Genomic DNA, 17,122 nt, shown 5'->3' on the forward strand with positions numbered 1-17,122 from the left:
GCAGCTTCTACAGAAGTTTTTTTTTTTTTTTTAAACTTCTCAAAAAGTACTTTAAAATGCATTCATTCGCATCCCAATAAATCCCTTTCATAAATCAAAAATGAAAAGTAGACAGAATTCAAAAGAATTAAGATCGCATTATAGATTAGCAAGGCTCGTCAATAAATGTGTGGCGTTAAACCATAAAGTTTATACCCGCACATGACGCGCTGGGAGGAGTATAAATTCATACGTTTACGCTGCGGCAAGCGTGTAAATACGGTAATCGCTCGATATTTACCATTTCCTTCTGATTCCCTGAGCGGCGTGCGTCATTAAACTGACTTGGTTCAGGTTGGATTATATGTTGAGCGTGGTGCGTTCGCTGTTACGTTAAGATCTTTATCAGCATAAATGGTTAATATCACGTACTGAAGATGTTATTATTTATCAGAAAACTTTTTGTTAGACAGTAAAGCGCGTTGTAGGAACAGATTGGTTCGTTTTTGTTTCACATCCCTTCCAGGATTGTGGCGGAGCGCGTGGCTATTATCTGAGCGTTCCTAGCAGAGAATCCTGGTTTCTAGGGTTACGTTTCGCAGAGCCGTCCAAAAATCTTTACAGAGTGGGCTGCAGAGCTTAACATTTGTTTGCAAATGAGTTGGACATTATAGAAACAATGATGGATGGAGTGGCTCCACCTGGGCTCAAACACGTAGGTTCCCAATCTCTGGAGATCTCCTGGAATTGCAGTGATGGATGGTGATTGCCGTTCACCTGGTGTTAGGGTCAATTAAAATGTCGGGTATTATGAGTTTCCTTTGGACAGGGTCACATAGGAAATGCACGGTTCATTTAGTGCCAACCCCCCACCTAGGGTAGTTTGAACGTCTGGTGGGCAATGTCGGCAAGGGTTGCGATATTGGGCACCTAAGGTGGGTCTGGGTAATGTTATGGAAGTTACCGCTTAGTAAAGAGTTAATGCTACTTAAAAAATTTGAATTGGACATTCAATCAAAAATAAGGATGTTACGACAGGAAGTGAAGACTGATAAACACTGTGGCCATACACAATGTGATGACATCATATTTCCGGTCTTTATTTAACCATCAAATGGATACTGTAAGCAAATGCAATAGACATTCTTCAAAGTGAATGCGAATGAATGTCCTTCGGTACAAATCACTCTAAAAAGACAATGGACTGTGAGATGGTGAGTTAAGAATATTCACATGAAATGTATTTCAAGGACTCGTTGAAGATGTTAAAGTGGGGGATAAATGCATGCATAGAGGTCTAATTCTTATATTTAAATCTCAAGACAAACACTAAACTAGCGCCCAGCATCGCCTCCCACGTCACCTCCTACACAGCACTTCTCGTTATGTATCCGTGATTTATAAAGCAGAGGTAAAGGTCTGAGCGTAGAAATAGAAACATAGAGTGCAATTATGTTGTGTTTATACCGAGAAATGCACTGTGGCTTGTGTACACGCGTGTCAGAATATATCACGTAAACGCATGACATAAAATGCCCAAATCCGCTTTATTATATGTTTTTCCCAGCTGTGAGAATAAAGTGCATCTGGGATCAATACGTCTGCTCCTGACAGACAACAAATTCTTTTCCTGGCATCCTGGAGCTTCTTAGATTTTATGTTTTAGGATCCCTGAGCCGGGTGATTCAGAGGAACTGATGTCATTGTGTCATGGGGTATGCAGTCTGAATGGAAAGGAGAAGAGGAGGGCTCTGGGAAGAGGAGGAGGAGGAGGAGGGAGCTCGATGATACAGCAGGACAATACGAGCCAGACCTGACCATAACAAGGAATGTGGGGCAGGAGAGAGACGGCGCCGCATCATCTGCATTGCTTGGAGTGGGGGCTGAATGCTGACAGTCTGGGACGGGGGCTCATCTGCAGGTCAAGGCTGGAAATAGGCCCCCAGGCTTCATCTGTACATCAAACCACGGTGGGGTCAGTGAGTATCTGCACAGCCACACCGGTGTTTTAGGAATAAAAAGAGAAGAGACCCAAATAGGGAGGCAGAGTCTGGGACAGGGTCTCATCTGTCCTTAGGGCAGCTTGTGTTGTCCTCATCACTACCGTGGACGGCCCTTCTTTGTGGAACGCTGCCGTCCTCACAGGGCGCCAAGTGCAGAGGGATTTACGCCGCTTGGCTTCTCCCCCTGCGCCTGGCCATGGACTCTGTATTTAATGATGATATCAGCATCATCACACAAGAGGCACTTGCACAGGACGAGGAGGAGGAGGACGAGGACTGGGTGGACAGCCCCAACACCGACCAGTCTGGGGACATGTGTTCTGCATCTCATTTTGCCCTCATAACCGCATACGGTGATATCAAGGAACGTCTCAGCGTGCTGGAGAAAGAGAACGCAACTCTGCGTCGGAAATTGAAAGTCTATGAGATCAAGGTGAGCAGAAGCAAGGTGGCAGATCCACCGATGATGCTACTGAAATCATCACAAACAGCACAGTGCATGCAGTCAGGGAACAGTTCATACATCATTCAGATGATTTGGACTGTTATGAGGTCAGAGGTGCTGTAACAGAGCAGCCAGAGAGACCGGAACCCAATAGGGTCAGAGGTTCTGTGAGAGAGCGGCGAAGGGTTCTGGACTATTTTAGGGTAAGAGGTCCCGCAGCTGAGCTGTTACTGGACAGTTGCAGGTTGGGAGTCCTGTAATAGAGCAGCGAGAGGACTTATTATAGTTGTGTTGTTACGGTCTCTATCATTATTCTGTTAGGTGACACGTTACCCTTTATTTGATCCGTACCTCCTGGTGCTGCTATTGTTACTTATTTTGAGATTAGAAGCAAAGTGTACTGGCAGGCTGTTCAAGTATCTTACAGAAGGCAGCGGTACGGGAAAAATCTGTGATATTTGCCCAGATATAAGCAGTTATAGAGTAAATGATCATATAATAATTTTTGTTAGACACACATTACTTTTTTACACCACTTAGTTCTCTTCTACAGATCTCATCTTTGTAACGTTACATATTTTTCTATGTTGGACTTTATTACCTTTATTTTCAGTTTCTAGCGTTAAAGACAAAATGCAATATTTTCATTCAAGGCTTCCTACAACCAAGATTACCCCCAGGCTATCAAACTCTCACTATGCGATCGGAGAAGGAAAGATCTCAATCAGTGGCATCCCGATTTCATGGCTTTTAATCTTTATTCACAGTACCCGATTATCTCGGAGTTTGTTGATGATCCCAACTTTTCTCCTTATGACTCCAAGGAACATTCCTTGCTGAGGACGGAGGATTTCCAGCGCGAGGTGAGTGAAAACTTCCTGGACTGTTTACAGAAAACAAAAAAAGGCAGAGAAAAGATGATGGAGGGAAGAAAATGAAGAGAAAAGGCTTGGGAATGGAGGATTTAGCGTAGATAGAATGACATCAGAAAGCTGTACTAATCATGTTCTGAAGAGGGCATGACATAAAAGAGTTAAAAAGGAATTAAAAAAAAGAGGAATTAGTAAATGATAAATGATTCTGAGAAGGGGGGGTAATTAAATATTAAAGGGACCATAATTCTATGGTGAGTAAGGAAATAAGAGAAAGAATTGAGATGGAACAAGAGCAGGGCCCTCTTCTCCTACAGCACCAGTAAGTTTAATGATATTTACATTATTTCTATTCACTATACTCTATTGTAACCACGTTATACATTTAATGTAATATATGACATCATATAGTGAATTCCGATTGACTTGAACAGGATCTGCCCCTGTATATATGGTTTGCGATGGTGGGAGAGAAGTTTAATGGCCACGACTGGCTGCTCTTTCTCCATTATTTATCACAAAGCCACACGGAGCGGACGATCTGTAGGAACGCAGAACCTTCCGTGTTTCAGCACCCTGGAGAGGGACGCGACCTGGAGAAACGGACGGATGCTTTCCTCCTAAAACGATTCAGCCAATACTGCAATACCCAGAGACTAATATAACGGACAATTCCATTAACCCTTGTTTAGCTCAATATCCATCTAATATTGATTTTACAGCCTTAATTAATAAATGTTTGCTGCAGGGATCATGCGTGCTGGAAGGTCTGGCCGTACAGGTGAGAAACGATCAAACAATTGCGTATTTTTACAGATCTCACACCATAGTCTGCATTTATGAAACTGTGACGATATCGCCTTCATTCACGGATGTGCCGCTTATTGTGTCCCAGCTTTCGTCACGCTCTGCCAGTATACGTGGAGTGGAAGTTCATGGCAGCTGGGAATCGAGACCCTGCAGTATCTCTGGTTTTAATTGTATTCTGGATATATGACGATACTGCTGGCCACGCGTTGTTCAAAATATAAATTACAGTGCAGAACTTACTAGAGTGGCGAGTGGAGTTTAATAGTGGTCCTACCCATCGATATTTACCATACTTTTATGGCAGAGTAGAAGTAACAGCTCTGACTTGGTTTGGTGCTGTGTGATACGCAGTTAAATCGGTGTAATACGCAGTTAAATCGGTGTAATACGCAGTTAAATCGGTGAGATCACTTGGTAGATTCATTTGATTAGAGGATGTTTTCTACTCATTGGGAAAAAACATCAATGCTATGAAAGGTCTTTTTGTACTTGTAAGGAACGTAAAGCATGGACTTCAGGAGCTGTGACTTGGGTGTGCGTTGTGTATCGTGTATCGTGTAAATCCAGGGGCTGTATAGATATATATGCCGGTATATATATAGTATATATATAGTATATATATAGATCTGCAGGTATGTTGCTGGTCATGGGGACTACTGATTTGTATCCACAGATTCAGAAGGACCAAGAGAACGAGGAGCAGCTGGGAGAGATGGTGCGCGCCTGCGAGAAGATGTGCGCTGAGAGGAGTGAGCTGCACGAGGAGCTACATGAAATGGTAAATGTGCAGCGATTTCCATCTCAAATCGTAGGCGTTTGATAACTTCCTAGCGCATTCCTCGATTTATACGTACGAGATAAATGGACGCGTTTCGTCCACACGGAACTTTTAATGTCTGCGGCTGGGATAATAAGTCATAAATATATATTTATGGTTATTCTGGTATCCACGCAATCTGTGAACTGTTTTTTAATGTCTTCTATAACTGCTATGGGGCAAGTAACTACTCCTTATACAACGATTACTATCGCTTTAATGTTCGATACATTTCAGAAAGGCCTTGTTCTGAGCCACGTAGCCCATATCCAGTCCCTGGAGCAGCAGCTGCAGATGTGCAATGAACCCCATCCCTTCCCGGGGTCTGCTCTCTCCGATCCAGACATGCAGTACCTCTCTCTACACCCCGGGTCAGGCATGCAACACGGTAAGACGTTCAATGGAAAATACAGATACATGCAGTGGCGACCCCTGCAACCCTCTCTTCTCGTACCAGTTGACCTGGACCGAACTGAATGTGTATGAGTGTGTTGAGTGAGTATGAGTAAGTGTGTGTAATTTGTGTGTTTATATGTCTGAGTGTGTTGGAATGGAGGCAATTGGCAAAGAAGGCACAGACAAGTTGTTTGGGGGCAATGATGTACATATAAGCTATTTAAGGGCAATGATGGCACATGGTAGCTTTTTTGAGTAAAGATGCCCCCAAGCTGTTTGGGGGCATCGACAAGCCGGGGGAAAGGTGCCACAGACAGGCTGTTTGGGGGTTAGGATGGCAGTGATAAGCTGATTGGGGCAAAGGTGACAGTCACAAGTTGTTTAGGGCAAAGGTGGTACTGTGGCACATGTTGCTTGGTGAGGTGGAGGGCCCCCTAGGCAATTTTTCTAGTTAAGCCTCTATGGAAAGGGTTTGCAGAGGTTCTCTCACATCTCACGTCTCTAGTTCTAGAGCACCCGATGAGCTGGCATGCCCCCCGCAGCCTGGACCTGCAGCGGGAGATCGGAGCTCAAAGGAGAGATGCGGAACTTGAGGAGGCCAGAAGAGATCTGCAGAATGCCCAGCGCAGAGAAAAACAGCTAAAGGAGGACGTTCTGCGCCTCGAAGAGCAGCTAAAGCAGCAGAAAGAGGCTCGCGAGCAGGTTAGAAAATATTCTTTACGCTACTAGACAACATCTCCACGTAAGCTCCGCGGTGCCATAGATGCCCTTCCCTTCACTACTGATTTTGTTTTAGGGTTAGACAGCCTATAACCCTCCAGCTGTTGCAAAAGGTCAGCTACAAACAGCAAAAGGACCACATCTTAGCCATTTTTTGTATATGTTTCCCTCTATACCCTCGAATCTAAACGGCCGCTGGGTGCTGATGCCGCCGGCCGGCGCTGCTTTAATACTTTATTTTTTATTTAATATGGCAAACCGATCCCGCTCATCATGACTCAGTTAAGTCTCAGGGCGGTTATTCTGTCATTCTGGTATCCAGCTGCGGACCTCTTACCTCCTTTTTACGTATAATGAAATCTGTACGTTATACTTCACTGTATATGGCAGTAAATTCTTGTTCCGTGTCCGTCTGTCGCTGTAACTTCAGGAGCTGGTGAAAGGACAGACACGGCGAGAGATGGCTTGGCTGAAGGAGGTCGGCGACGACCAGTAAGTAATCTTATAGCATGACATATACATCCGGCTTCCTATATTTATCCGCTATTACGCTTATCCAGCATCACTTTTGGACTGATGGTGAGGATGCTAGAATTAAAGGAACTTTAACAGTAAACCTGGGGTAAAAAATATACCGGAGGGGGGGGGCAGAAGGAGATCGCTGCCAGGTATCTGAGCAGGGGGCAAATGCTAATCGGTTTGTAAAAAAACAGGGATCGGTGCAGTAAACAACATTTATTTCATTGACCTCTAAAGCCTATTAGGCGTCACTGTCTCTTTAAATAACTTAGTATTTACTTAGTATTTACTTTAATGTAAATAGATTATATAACAGTGTGTTCATAAGTAACAAGATGTTCTACATAGTATCCGGCCCAATGTCCGGAACCGAATGCCTCGTTTTACTTTCTTCCTAAATATAAAAAAAAACTCACTTTAAGAAACGCGTTACTAACGCTTCAATCGCCACTGCTGTAAATACACATCAGTTATCCATTATTTCATACAGCAGAGGGCACTGTCTCATAATAGTCTGCCAGGGCAAGTTGGCATCATGTGGCGTGAACAGCCCCGGCTGTGTGTATTCTTATAAATGACTGATCTGTATGTCAGTGAGCCATATATACCATAATACAAGTCAAACGGGTTTTGATAATAATAAGTATATTATATTATGTATATTATATGTAAATGTATATTCCAATAATCCCAATAATCCATGTGCTAGTGCTGGAGGTATCAATTATAGTTACCTAACATATTTCACATTTCAATATAATTATTATTATTATTATTATTATATTTTATTAATTTAATGGTCTTATGACCTGTTAATTTGAAGCAAGCATACCGTGTATATATATATATATATATATATACATGCACATGCACATACACATATATACATTAGAAGGTTTTGTACTGCACCCACTATAAGAATTAGCTGAACATCTCTGAGCCCTGCTGGAACTACCCCTGGGCACAAAACTAATAATAAAATAAAGTGAAAAATAGATAAATGTATTTTTATATAATGTATTATATTATTTTTTATACATTTATTTTTTTATCTTAAATGCATATTAGGAATTTATGACACCTAAACCATTTGCTGTACCTGTGCCGAGCTAAAGCTCAAGGTCTCTGTTGGTATCATTAATAAATAAAAAAAAATACCAATTCATCTGGAAGGGACTTCACCCAAACATTCTTGACTTCAGATATATTTTTCAATTTAACTTAATTTATAGCAAAATGAATAATTAACCAGGAGGAGTGTGAATATAGGTGTGAAAGCTGATGCAGGACATAAATAGATTGTGAAGACCGCAAGTTCAAAAGGCTGTCTTTAAGATGAGGATTTACCCTAAAAGATGTCAAGATTACAGAAATCGAGGCTGGGTCTATCCCTTAAGTGTTACAGGCAGGAAGCGTCTAAATATATATTCAAAGATAAAACATATGAGTGCTAACGGATCAATTAAATACAGAGGAATTATTCATATGTATGTATGTATATATACCGGTATATATATTTCATGTATTTATTTCTCAATTTGCCTATATTTTTTAGACTTTTTCAATCATTAAAGGAATATAGGAGTATATAGAAGGAGTATATAGAAGGAGTATATAGAAGGAGTATATAGAAGGAGTATATATAAGGAGTATATAGAAGGAGTATATTGAACTCTTGCCTTGGAATGTGCTGTATATTAAAGTAAATAACGATGAGTTAGTATTTTCTGCTACATTTTTATAGTTAAAAAAGTATATAAATCTCTGAGGACAGAGGCACTTCTGGAAACTCCACTAGAACACTTAGAAAGGTGGTCTCACAATAATCGGCTTAGGTTGGCAGGTGGCCCCCCCATATCTGATTAAAAAATCCAAGGCTACCAACAGGTGTGAAATCTGCTCCAAAATACGCCCTTTGTATCCCCTTTGTATCCCCTTCGTTTCTGTCTTACTGTATCTTCCTTTATCATCTCCACTCCGCACCGTATTACTTTACGTTATATTTATAGAGCAGATTCTGTCCTCCGTTACAAAAGGAAGTGAAAGCGAGCAAAGGCATTAAAATTGACAATATAGAAAAGGTGCAATAAAAGTAACGCGTTTTTAGAGATACTGCTGCGGAGAGAGAGAGGGCCCTGCCTCTTGGGAGCTTTCAATACGTTTTAAATAATCTTTAAACCCATATTCAACAAGGGAATGCATCTCCTATTAGGATGATAAGCAACAAAGTCGTGTAAATGGGGCTTTTGCCCACGAGCTACACTATGCCGGGGTTCCATAGCATATTCTGGGGCAGGTCATTGAGATGAGTTGGTTGCCCCCCCAAAGGATGAGCACTCAGCTGAGTGTGAGATCCAAGAGATTCAAACTCAGGACCTTTAGGGCACCTTATGTCCTGAAGGCAGCCAATCAACTGGATGATGCCCTTGCGTCTGAACTTGACGTACGTTTTAGGATCCCCCATTAGGTTGCATTACTTATAAGTATACATTTTGTCATGATTTTATTTTGTTTTAAAAAAAAAATGAACAAAATAATATATTAAGGTTAGTACAGGTTAATACAATTATATATGAAGCCAATTCTATTATTTATAAAATACCAGCGTGTTTTATATTTTCAGGGAACGTACAATATATCCCAAAATGACATTTCTGTAATTAAATATCTGTGATAACACGCAGTAAAATCACAACCTCCATCCGTGCATTCATGTATCTAGGCTTCTAAATAAGCTATTGGTGCCTTACTTTTGTGAGTATTTTACTTAAAAATATACAGTTACAATCTTTGTTGCTTTATATATGTGTGTGTATATATATATATAATGTGCATATATATATATATGATGTGTGTGTGTGTGTGTGTGTGTGTGTGTATATATATATATATATATATATATATATATGATGTGTGTATATATATATGATGTATATATATATGATGTGTGTATATATATATGATATATATATATATATATATATATATAAACAGCCCAATTTATCAATTTATTTATCCTAGGGTAAAAAAGTGAGTAATTTTACAAGAATTGGATATTAAGAGTTCTATTTGAAATGTACTATTATGGTGAGGATTCCATTCTTTGGTTTCTTTTTTTGATATATAGATATAAAACCAATAAACACTCATGCAAATGACGCGAGACAGACATCTTTCCTATCCGTGTATCTGCATCTCCGTACACATCTTTCCATCGTTGCCATTATTCTGCCCGCCGTTCCTCGGGTGCTCTGCCCACATACATTATATTATTTCGAAGTGACGCTCGTTCTCCCTATTAGTCATTACCCCCATCTCCACCCATTAGTCACATCAGCCCCTCTTGTCAGTCCCCGTAACCCCCCTCCCCCGCAGCCCGTGTGGTTTTGCCCCGCACCGCACAGCTGGTTTCCTGAGCTGCAGTGTTTATTTCTGGTGTCCCTGGCCGAGTGACAACAACACAAAAAAACTCTCGGCGAGCTGAAGCCGGATCCTGTGCTCCGATTGCTCCCTCGGTCCGAAGATTAACCTCATCAACGCCAGCCTTACGTTTAACCCTTCCTGTGCTAGGGGGGGAATCAGCATTATGGTGCAGTGTGTCGCCCAGACCCCTGACACTTAAACGGTTAATACGACCGGTGTGCATGCATACTACGCTTGTAATACGTCCATTTCATTCTAGCGGCCATTTCATTCTAGCGGCCATTTAATTCTAGCGGCCATTTAATTCTAGCGACAAAGTCTTCACAATTAAAGTATTAAAGTGGTGTGAATCGAATCACCTGGCACTGTCCCGGTGGATGGTCATACGTGTGTTCCTAGGCACAAGATACAAACCCGGCATGCTTTAAAACATCGATGTTCCTTCAAGCTAGTGCTAGTACTTTAATAAAGGACTTGCCTAAGGTAGAAGCTGCAGTGCTGTTCCAGCAGCTGCCCCCCCCACCTCTGAGGTCTGGCAATTCTGGCCATTGATTGGCTGCTGACAGCGGTCAGTCGTGGCAGGGCAGTTCTTCCGCTGGAGCTGACTGGGGTAATTGTATGATGTGTCTGGAGATGTGTTTGGCACATGTGGGGGGGGGTCTGTAGAATGCCTGGAGTGTCCCTTTAAGTCTAGCTAAAACCCATTAGAGGTTGGGGCAGCAAGTGGGTCCCATGAGACCCAAATTCTCCCCGCGTCTCTGGAGATCAGCCTGGGGAGAGTCAGAGCGCTCCAGTCATGGCTCAGCGTGGCTCAGGGGGCTTTCATTACGTTTCAGAGGGGTCCAGGAGTCAGGTTTAGAGAATAAGTTGGATGCTACTTTCAGGTAACCATCGTATCTCTGTTGTTTGAAATCTATTATGGTAACATAAATCCAAGGCAAAAGTGTTAAACCGCATCAAAAAAGTTGGTGAAATCTGTTAAAATGCGGGTGCGCGTAATTCACGCTAATTCAGTTTGCATCCCATAAATAGTCTGAGCTGTCTGTGCGTTTCACAGGATGCGTTCGCGCTTCACACGTTACTCTCACCAAACACTTAAATGGCCAAAGAACGTAATTAATTAATTAGAGCGGTTTGAGTACACGTTAATAATAGAGCGATGCAATTCACTAACAGAAACCAACGTTCTGAGCGCTGCGATCGCAAACAAAGGCTGCTCCCTTCTCAAAAGGGAGTAAACGCTGTTATTTATTCGTTATTGCAGGAACATGGCGATCGCGCCATACCTTAGCGTCATACCTTAGCGCCATACCTTAGCGTCATACCTTAGCGCCATACCTTAGCGCCATACCTTAGCGCCATACCTTAGCGCCATACCTTAGCGTCATACCTTAGCGTCATACCTTAGCGCCATACCTTAGCGCCATACCTTAGCGTCATACCTTAGCGCCATACCTTAGCGCCATACCTTAGCGCCATACCTTAGCGTCATACCTTAGCGTCATACCTTAGCGTCATACCTTAGCGCCATACCTTAGCGCCATACCTTAGCGCCATACCTGGGAGCCTTTTACATTTTACCTGTAGGCTCCTGGATCACGAGAGGTGGTAGAGGCTCCTGCAGCGATATATTTGTGTCTGGAAATAAGGATGTGCAGATAATAGACAGATATAGAAAACACGCACCAAGCCTTAAGTAAAAACGCCCGTTCGTAGTTTCATTTCCTACCGGTGTTTGTTTTCTGAAGAGCAAAACAAAAATACAATAAAATAAACTTTACGTTGCTTCTGATCCTAAGCCGCAGTTCTCCTGCGATCAGACAAACAAATGGCAGGGTCCGTTAAACCGGGGCCTTCCGCTGACTGCTAAAAGGCCTCAAACATTGCAGCAAATAACCCCCCGGGGCGATTATATAGATTATATCCGTATTCCACTGACCGTAAGGCAGCGCGTTAATAGAAGCCTGGATATTTATCTCCACGCGGAACTCCGTGAGTTTATTGGTGTGGCTTTCACGTATTTGTGTGGTTTTTGGAATCGTTCTGCGCTTTGTCCGGCTTTGCAAGTACTGAGTAACCTCGCTTTACAGGAAGAGACCGCGGGGCAGGAGACGGCGCTCGGAGCTGCGTTTTGTGATTCATTTCTGGGCGAGATGCAGCGATAAGCGCTCTCTTCCTGTCACCTGAAAGTTATTTTTTAACGTGTAAGAATGATCTGCTTTTATCTGGAGCTTTCATTCCTCAGGGATCAATTTAAATAAATAATAATAAAGAATATTCTTTAGGTTTTACGGACAAGTAAAATGGGTAACCGAAGAATCTAAATACTAAATATCTAAATATTTGGGCATTAATGCTGCGATACCAGCTTGTGGGGTGAATGAATGTTAAGCGTTCTTTCTGCTTCTCTTTCTGGGTTCCATATTCTTCTCATCTCTCACAGATTTGTTTGGGTTTCAGGGACATCTGCATGCTAACGGCGCACCGACATACTCTTCCTCGTCAGACCGCTTGCTCTGTTTTGTTCTGTCGGTCGTTCCCCTTCCTCATCTTCAGTACCTAAAATCTCACTCCATGTCAACAAACCCAGTCTGCCCCACAGCGCATGTTGGCCGTCTCACTGTCACACTTGGCTCCATGGGTAACATGATGAATCTGGAAGACTTCTTATATTTTCCCTGATAATAACCCCAATGCTTGAAATAAGGAGAAGCTGGTGCACTCACTAAAATATGCAAAAATATCTTTTATTGTGTGCGCTTCCTTCTTATTGTTGAAGTTTATTTATTCATATTGGGGTGAGACACCATAATTCCCACACTTGGTGTTCCTTTCTTTTTCTCTAATAACCTCAATCCTAACCACATCAGCCTCTCTTATCCATACGGTACGGTAATAATCATTCCTTTCCTAGCAAAAGCTTCTACCTGTTTGGTGTCATCTACTAAAGTGAGCTCTGTTCTTCCAAGAGCAACAAGAAAAGGCCAACAACTGGCTGACTAAAGTAGATTGATGGGAGACGTAAGGATTAAGATGGTGAGAGGGAGAAGTGTTGTGATGGAGGAATAATCGGAGGGTAGGAGTACGGAGAACCTTAGAAGCCGGGGTTCCTGGGGACATGCGAGCAATCCATAAGAAGAGGCTTGTCCAGGGCCCCATAGACGTTAATAACGGCCCCTTTCACGCCAGTGCGGTAGGGCTGTAAAGTTTCTGTTCACCTACTCTGGTGATTACGGCCGATTCTTCCGTTTGCCATTCCTGGTGTTGCCTAATGGCCGATCCCGAACGTTGCATCATAACCAGAGTTGGGAATTCACTGGGTTTCTCTTGTTTTATGTTTTTGATAAATATTAGGAGTTCCTGACTGTTTTTTCTCAATTCTTAGATCTTCTTTTATCTTATCTTTAATAAGGGTTAATCTGGCGCTGGCCTATACCGAACTGACCGAGGAGCTGTATCGCCTGCGGGACTTGACCGCTCTGCAGGGCCGGATCCTAAGGGAGCTGTTGGAGGACCAAGCAGGTAAGAGAAAACGTGGATAACATGGATAACGTGGGTAACGTGGGTAACGTGGATATGTATCGTGCGACCCTAGAGTTTCATTCCCTTCTTTCGTAATCCATTCTGTTTGCTTTTCAGGTCAGAGACAGTCTCCTCCGCTCCGTCACTCACCCTGTCCCCTTCGCCACTCTCCCACCCCTCTGCGCCACTCTCCTTCCTCACAGCGAAGATCCCCCGTTTCCCAGTGCCCTTCCCCCATCATGCAGAGGAGATCGCCTGTCCCCCAGTCCCCAGCCCACCAGCGCCGCTCTCCAGTACCCCCATCTTCTCCTTCTCGGCTATCTCCTGTCCCGACGACCTGCCCCTCCCCTGGTATTGCGGAGGTATCATACCCTAAGCCCCCCACCCACCAGGCAAAGGCATCTTTCCAAGCCCGCAGAAGTTATTCTGAAATTAATGAGCAAACGTTGTACCCGCGGGCGCCCCGCTCCCTCTGGATGCCGATAGGCACTGCCACCCTTCCCAAACAGCGCTCGTACAACGAGGAATATGCAGGCAGCCCCCCTACTGTCCCCTGCTTCCAGGATCCCCCACAGCAATCCTCTGATGAGGAGGAGTGGAGCCCCCCATCGCCCCCCAGTCCGGAGCCTGGAGCCGTGCGCTGTGCATCCTTTTGTGCTGGGTTTCCCATCCCTGACATGGCTAACAGGAGAATGTCAGCATCGTACTCCCGCGCGGAACATGCGCAATCCTGGCCCTCCATCAATGTGAGAATGTGTGGGGAGGAAGGAAGCACTGTGGTGGGTGTAAGGATTTCGGGGGGTAACGAGGAGGGTGCATGCGTGGAGACAGCTTAACACGGGTTAACGAGGCAGCCATACGGCATAGGGGTCCACGTACTTATAAAACCCACCCGCTCTGAATTCAAATGAACAGCAAGCGATGGGAAGAGGGTCCGAGTCTGATTCTTATATTTACCGGAACGTATAACGGAACCATAGAACTTCTTAAGGGTCCCACGGTGGTTGGTGGGTTTTACTTCTATTGATCAGAGAATGGTCAGCTTAACAGGGAAAGCTGCAGTTTCCATTCACTGACTTTGATACTTAATGGGCCGAATGGTTCTTATCTGCCGTCGAATCCTATGCTTCTGTGATATACATTATAAAGGGCCAGCCATGGCCGCTTACCCTCACAAGAAGGGCTGAGCCCTTTATAATGTATAGCTCAACAGGTGAAGAGACCCAAGAACGATCAGTGATTTAACTACGCATTATACAGGGCAAACACGTTCTGTATAACAAAGTCTGTGCAGATTCACGTTTGTGAATAAACTCTCTGCTACTGACGTCTCTATGCTGTATAACGTTTGTTTGGTTATCCCGTGGCGTTAATCGCTGTCTCTCTGCCTCCGCAGCTGCTGATGGAGACGGTGGATTCTGAGGTCAGGAGTTGCCCCCTGTGCCAGCTGGCCTTCCCTGTGGGCTACCCCGACGACGTTCTGATCAAACACATCGACTCCCATTTGGAAAACAGCAAAATCTAAAGCGTGGATCGCTCCTCGGCCCTGCGCGGACTCCTCACCCGGGGCCAGGAGCTCGCAATCCGCACCAAAGGAGACGCCGATCGCAAGAGGACTCCTGAGTTCGTATTCACCGAGTTTGCCACAATGTAACAATCCAGAGTCCATATACTCGACATACACAGTGCTGTACCATTCCATGCATACGCGGAGAATGATTGGATGCCTCTGTGCAGATGATTCACGGTACAGAAACACCACGGATCGGCGTATAGAGGCAGGGAGGTTATTTTACTATCGGGGCTAGCAGTACCAGAAAAGCCGCTAACCGGCAGCTGTGGTAATACCAGCTTCTCCTCTAAAACCGGAACATGAGGCTGGTGTGCTAAAAACCTTAGGGCTGGCCTTGTGTACAGCGCTGTACTGAGCATCTGAAGGTAATGGGAGTGAAGATGCTGCGCTGAATAATGAACTGGAGCATCACTGTACAGTGCTGAGCAACACCCTGCGCTGTACAGTGCTGAGCAACACCCTGCGCTGTACAGTGCTGAGCAACACCCTACACTGTACCGTGCTGATTGACACCCTGCGCTGTACCGCGCTGATCAACACCCTGCACTAGTACAGCGCAGGGTGTCGTGGTGATCAACACCCAGATGCTGAGAGTCTTGCGGTTCGATGTTTCCGGCGTCCGTAGGACTTATTTTTTGAACGCCCCGCTGATCTTGAAATGGGGGGATTCGTTCCGTGCCTGTCCCATTCTACCCCCAACCGGGGTAACAGAAGAAGTGCTGCTTTACTTTACTGATCATTTGGGGATTCTGTCCTTCAAAATCATTGCAAGGGACACAAAAAGATTTTTGCCGATTACATCATTTCCTGGGCCGTCGGCAGCCATCTTGAAAGTTGCTCCTAGGAGACAAAAGTGTATTTTTTTATTTTTTTTGAAAGAGAAAGAAAAATCAAAGCAATGAATGTGCCATTAAAAGGACTAAACGCACCCTGCACCTGTTAACCCTCTCATGACCAGACCAGCCTGCAGTCCATTGCTGTGAAATTTCTCCATTGAGCGCCCAAAATGTCACGGCTTCGGTCTGGTATGCAGGGGGCTGAACACGAACTTCCTCCGATGTGTTATACCTCAGCCCCTAACCATGCATATTATACTTCTATGTATGCATACATATATGGTTGCACATATATATGCGTGTGTATATACATTATACCTGCACTGTCTATATCTCTTGCTCTAATGTCTTCCCATAATGTATGGCCCAGGGCCGCCGTGAGCGAGAGCGTTCTGCAGAGCATTGCTCAGAGCGGCGCTGTCTTTGCATGGCACACGCGTAATACTTTCCATGACACGGATGTCGTGCTCCGCAGTGCGCTGCTTGACGTTTTCCTCTACCGTTCTCTGTTACGTATCGCTTTGTGATATACCGTGCAATATCTTACGCTGTGTGTGACACAGGCAATGCTGCTCTATTACAGGCTGCCGAGGAGGGTGCGACGCTCTGCAGAGCAGGCCGCGCTTTATATAACACAGTGATTGGCAGTGTAGGCTGTGCTGTGTAATACACTGCTTTCCAGTGCCGTGTGATACACTGCTGTCCAGTGCCGTGTGATACACTGCTTTCCAGTGCCGTGTGATACACTGCTTTCCAGTGCCGTGTGATACACTGCTTTCCAGTGCCGTGTGATACACTGCTTGCCAGTGCCGTGTGATACACTGCTTGCCAGTGCCGTGTGATACACTGCTTGCCAGTGCCGTGTGATACACTGCTTGCCAGTGCCGTGTGATACACTGCTTGCCAATGCCGTGTGATACACTGCTTGCCAGTGCTGTGTAATACACTGCTGTCCAGTGTTGTGTAATAAGATGCACTGCATATGCTGTTGCTGACTGCTTGTCCCGTCTGTTTGCTGTATGCTTTCTGCGGGGCAGTGCGACGGACTTCCTTGTGCTAAACACTACTGTGCCCTGCCGTGTGTATGCATTATAATTCAGTGCTCTGCAAAGAAGCATGGCAGGCTCAACTCAATATGCTGCTTTGCACTGTTGCATATATGCAGCTCTGCAGTGCAGCGGCACGGACTTCAGTGTATGATGCACTG

At 44.4% G+C, this 17,122-nt stretch overlaps 1 protein-coding gene across 1 annotated transcript; it reads left to right on the forward strand.

Moving 5' to 3' along the window:
- Positions 1-1,811: 1,811 nt before the first annotated feature.
- TBKBP1 (TBK1 binding protein 1) lies at positions 1,812-15,145 on the forward strand. Its single transcript, XM_053453584.1, has 9 exons — positions 1,812-2,415; positions 3,195-3,290; positions 4,783-4,887; positions 5,164-5,314; positions 5,828-6,024; positions 6,473-6,534; positions 13,397-13,506; positions 13,624-14,252; positions 14,903-15,145. Exons 1-9 carry the CDS (start codon positions 2,179-2,181, stop codon positions 15,029-15,031), a joined length of 1,716 nt encoding a protein of 571 aa, XP_053309559.1. The 5' UTR covers positions 1,812-2,178; the 3' UTR covers positions 15,032-15,145.
- The last annotated feature ends 1,977 nt before the right edge of the window (positions 15,146-17,122 follow it).

This window comes from Spea bombifrons, chromosome 13 (assembly GCF_027358695.1).
Source record: "Spea bombifrons isolate aSpeBom1 chromosome 13, aSpeBom1.2.pri, whole genome shotgun sequence".
Classification (NCBI taxonomy): domain Eukaryota; kingdom Metazoa; phylum Chordata; class Amphibia; order Anura; family Pelobatidae; genus Spea; species Spea bombifrons.

Excerpts from the sequence above, each read along its gene's own strand:
- TBKBP1 (XM_053453584.1), top strand. The coding sequence starts at position 2,179 with ATGGACTCTGTATTTAATGATGATATCAGCATCATCACACAAGAGGCA. Across the intron at positions 6,025-6,472 it reads AGAAAGAGGCTCGCGAGCAG|GAGCTGGTGAAAGGACAGAC; the intron begins GTTAGAAAATAT and ends CTGTAACTTCAG. Across the intron at positions 14,253-14,902 it reads AATCCTGGCCCTCCATCAAT|CTGCTGATGGAGACGGTGGA; the intron begins GTGAGAATGTGT and ends CTGCCTCCGCAG.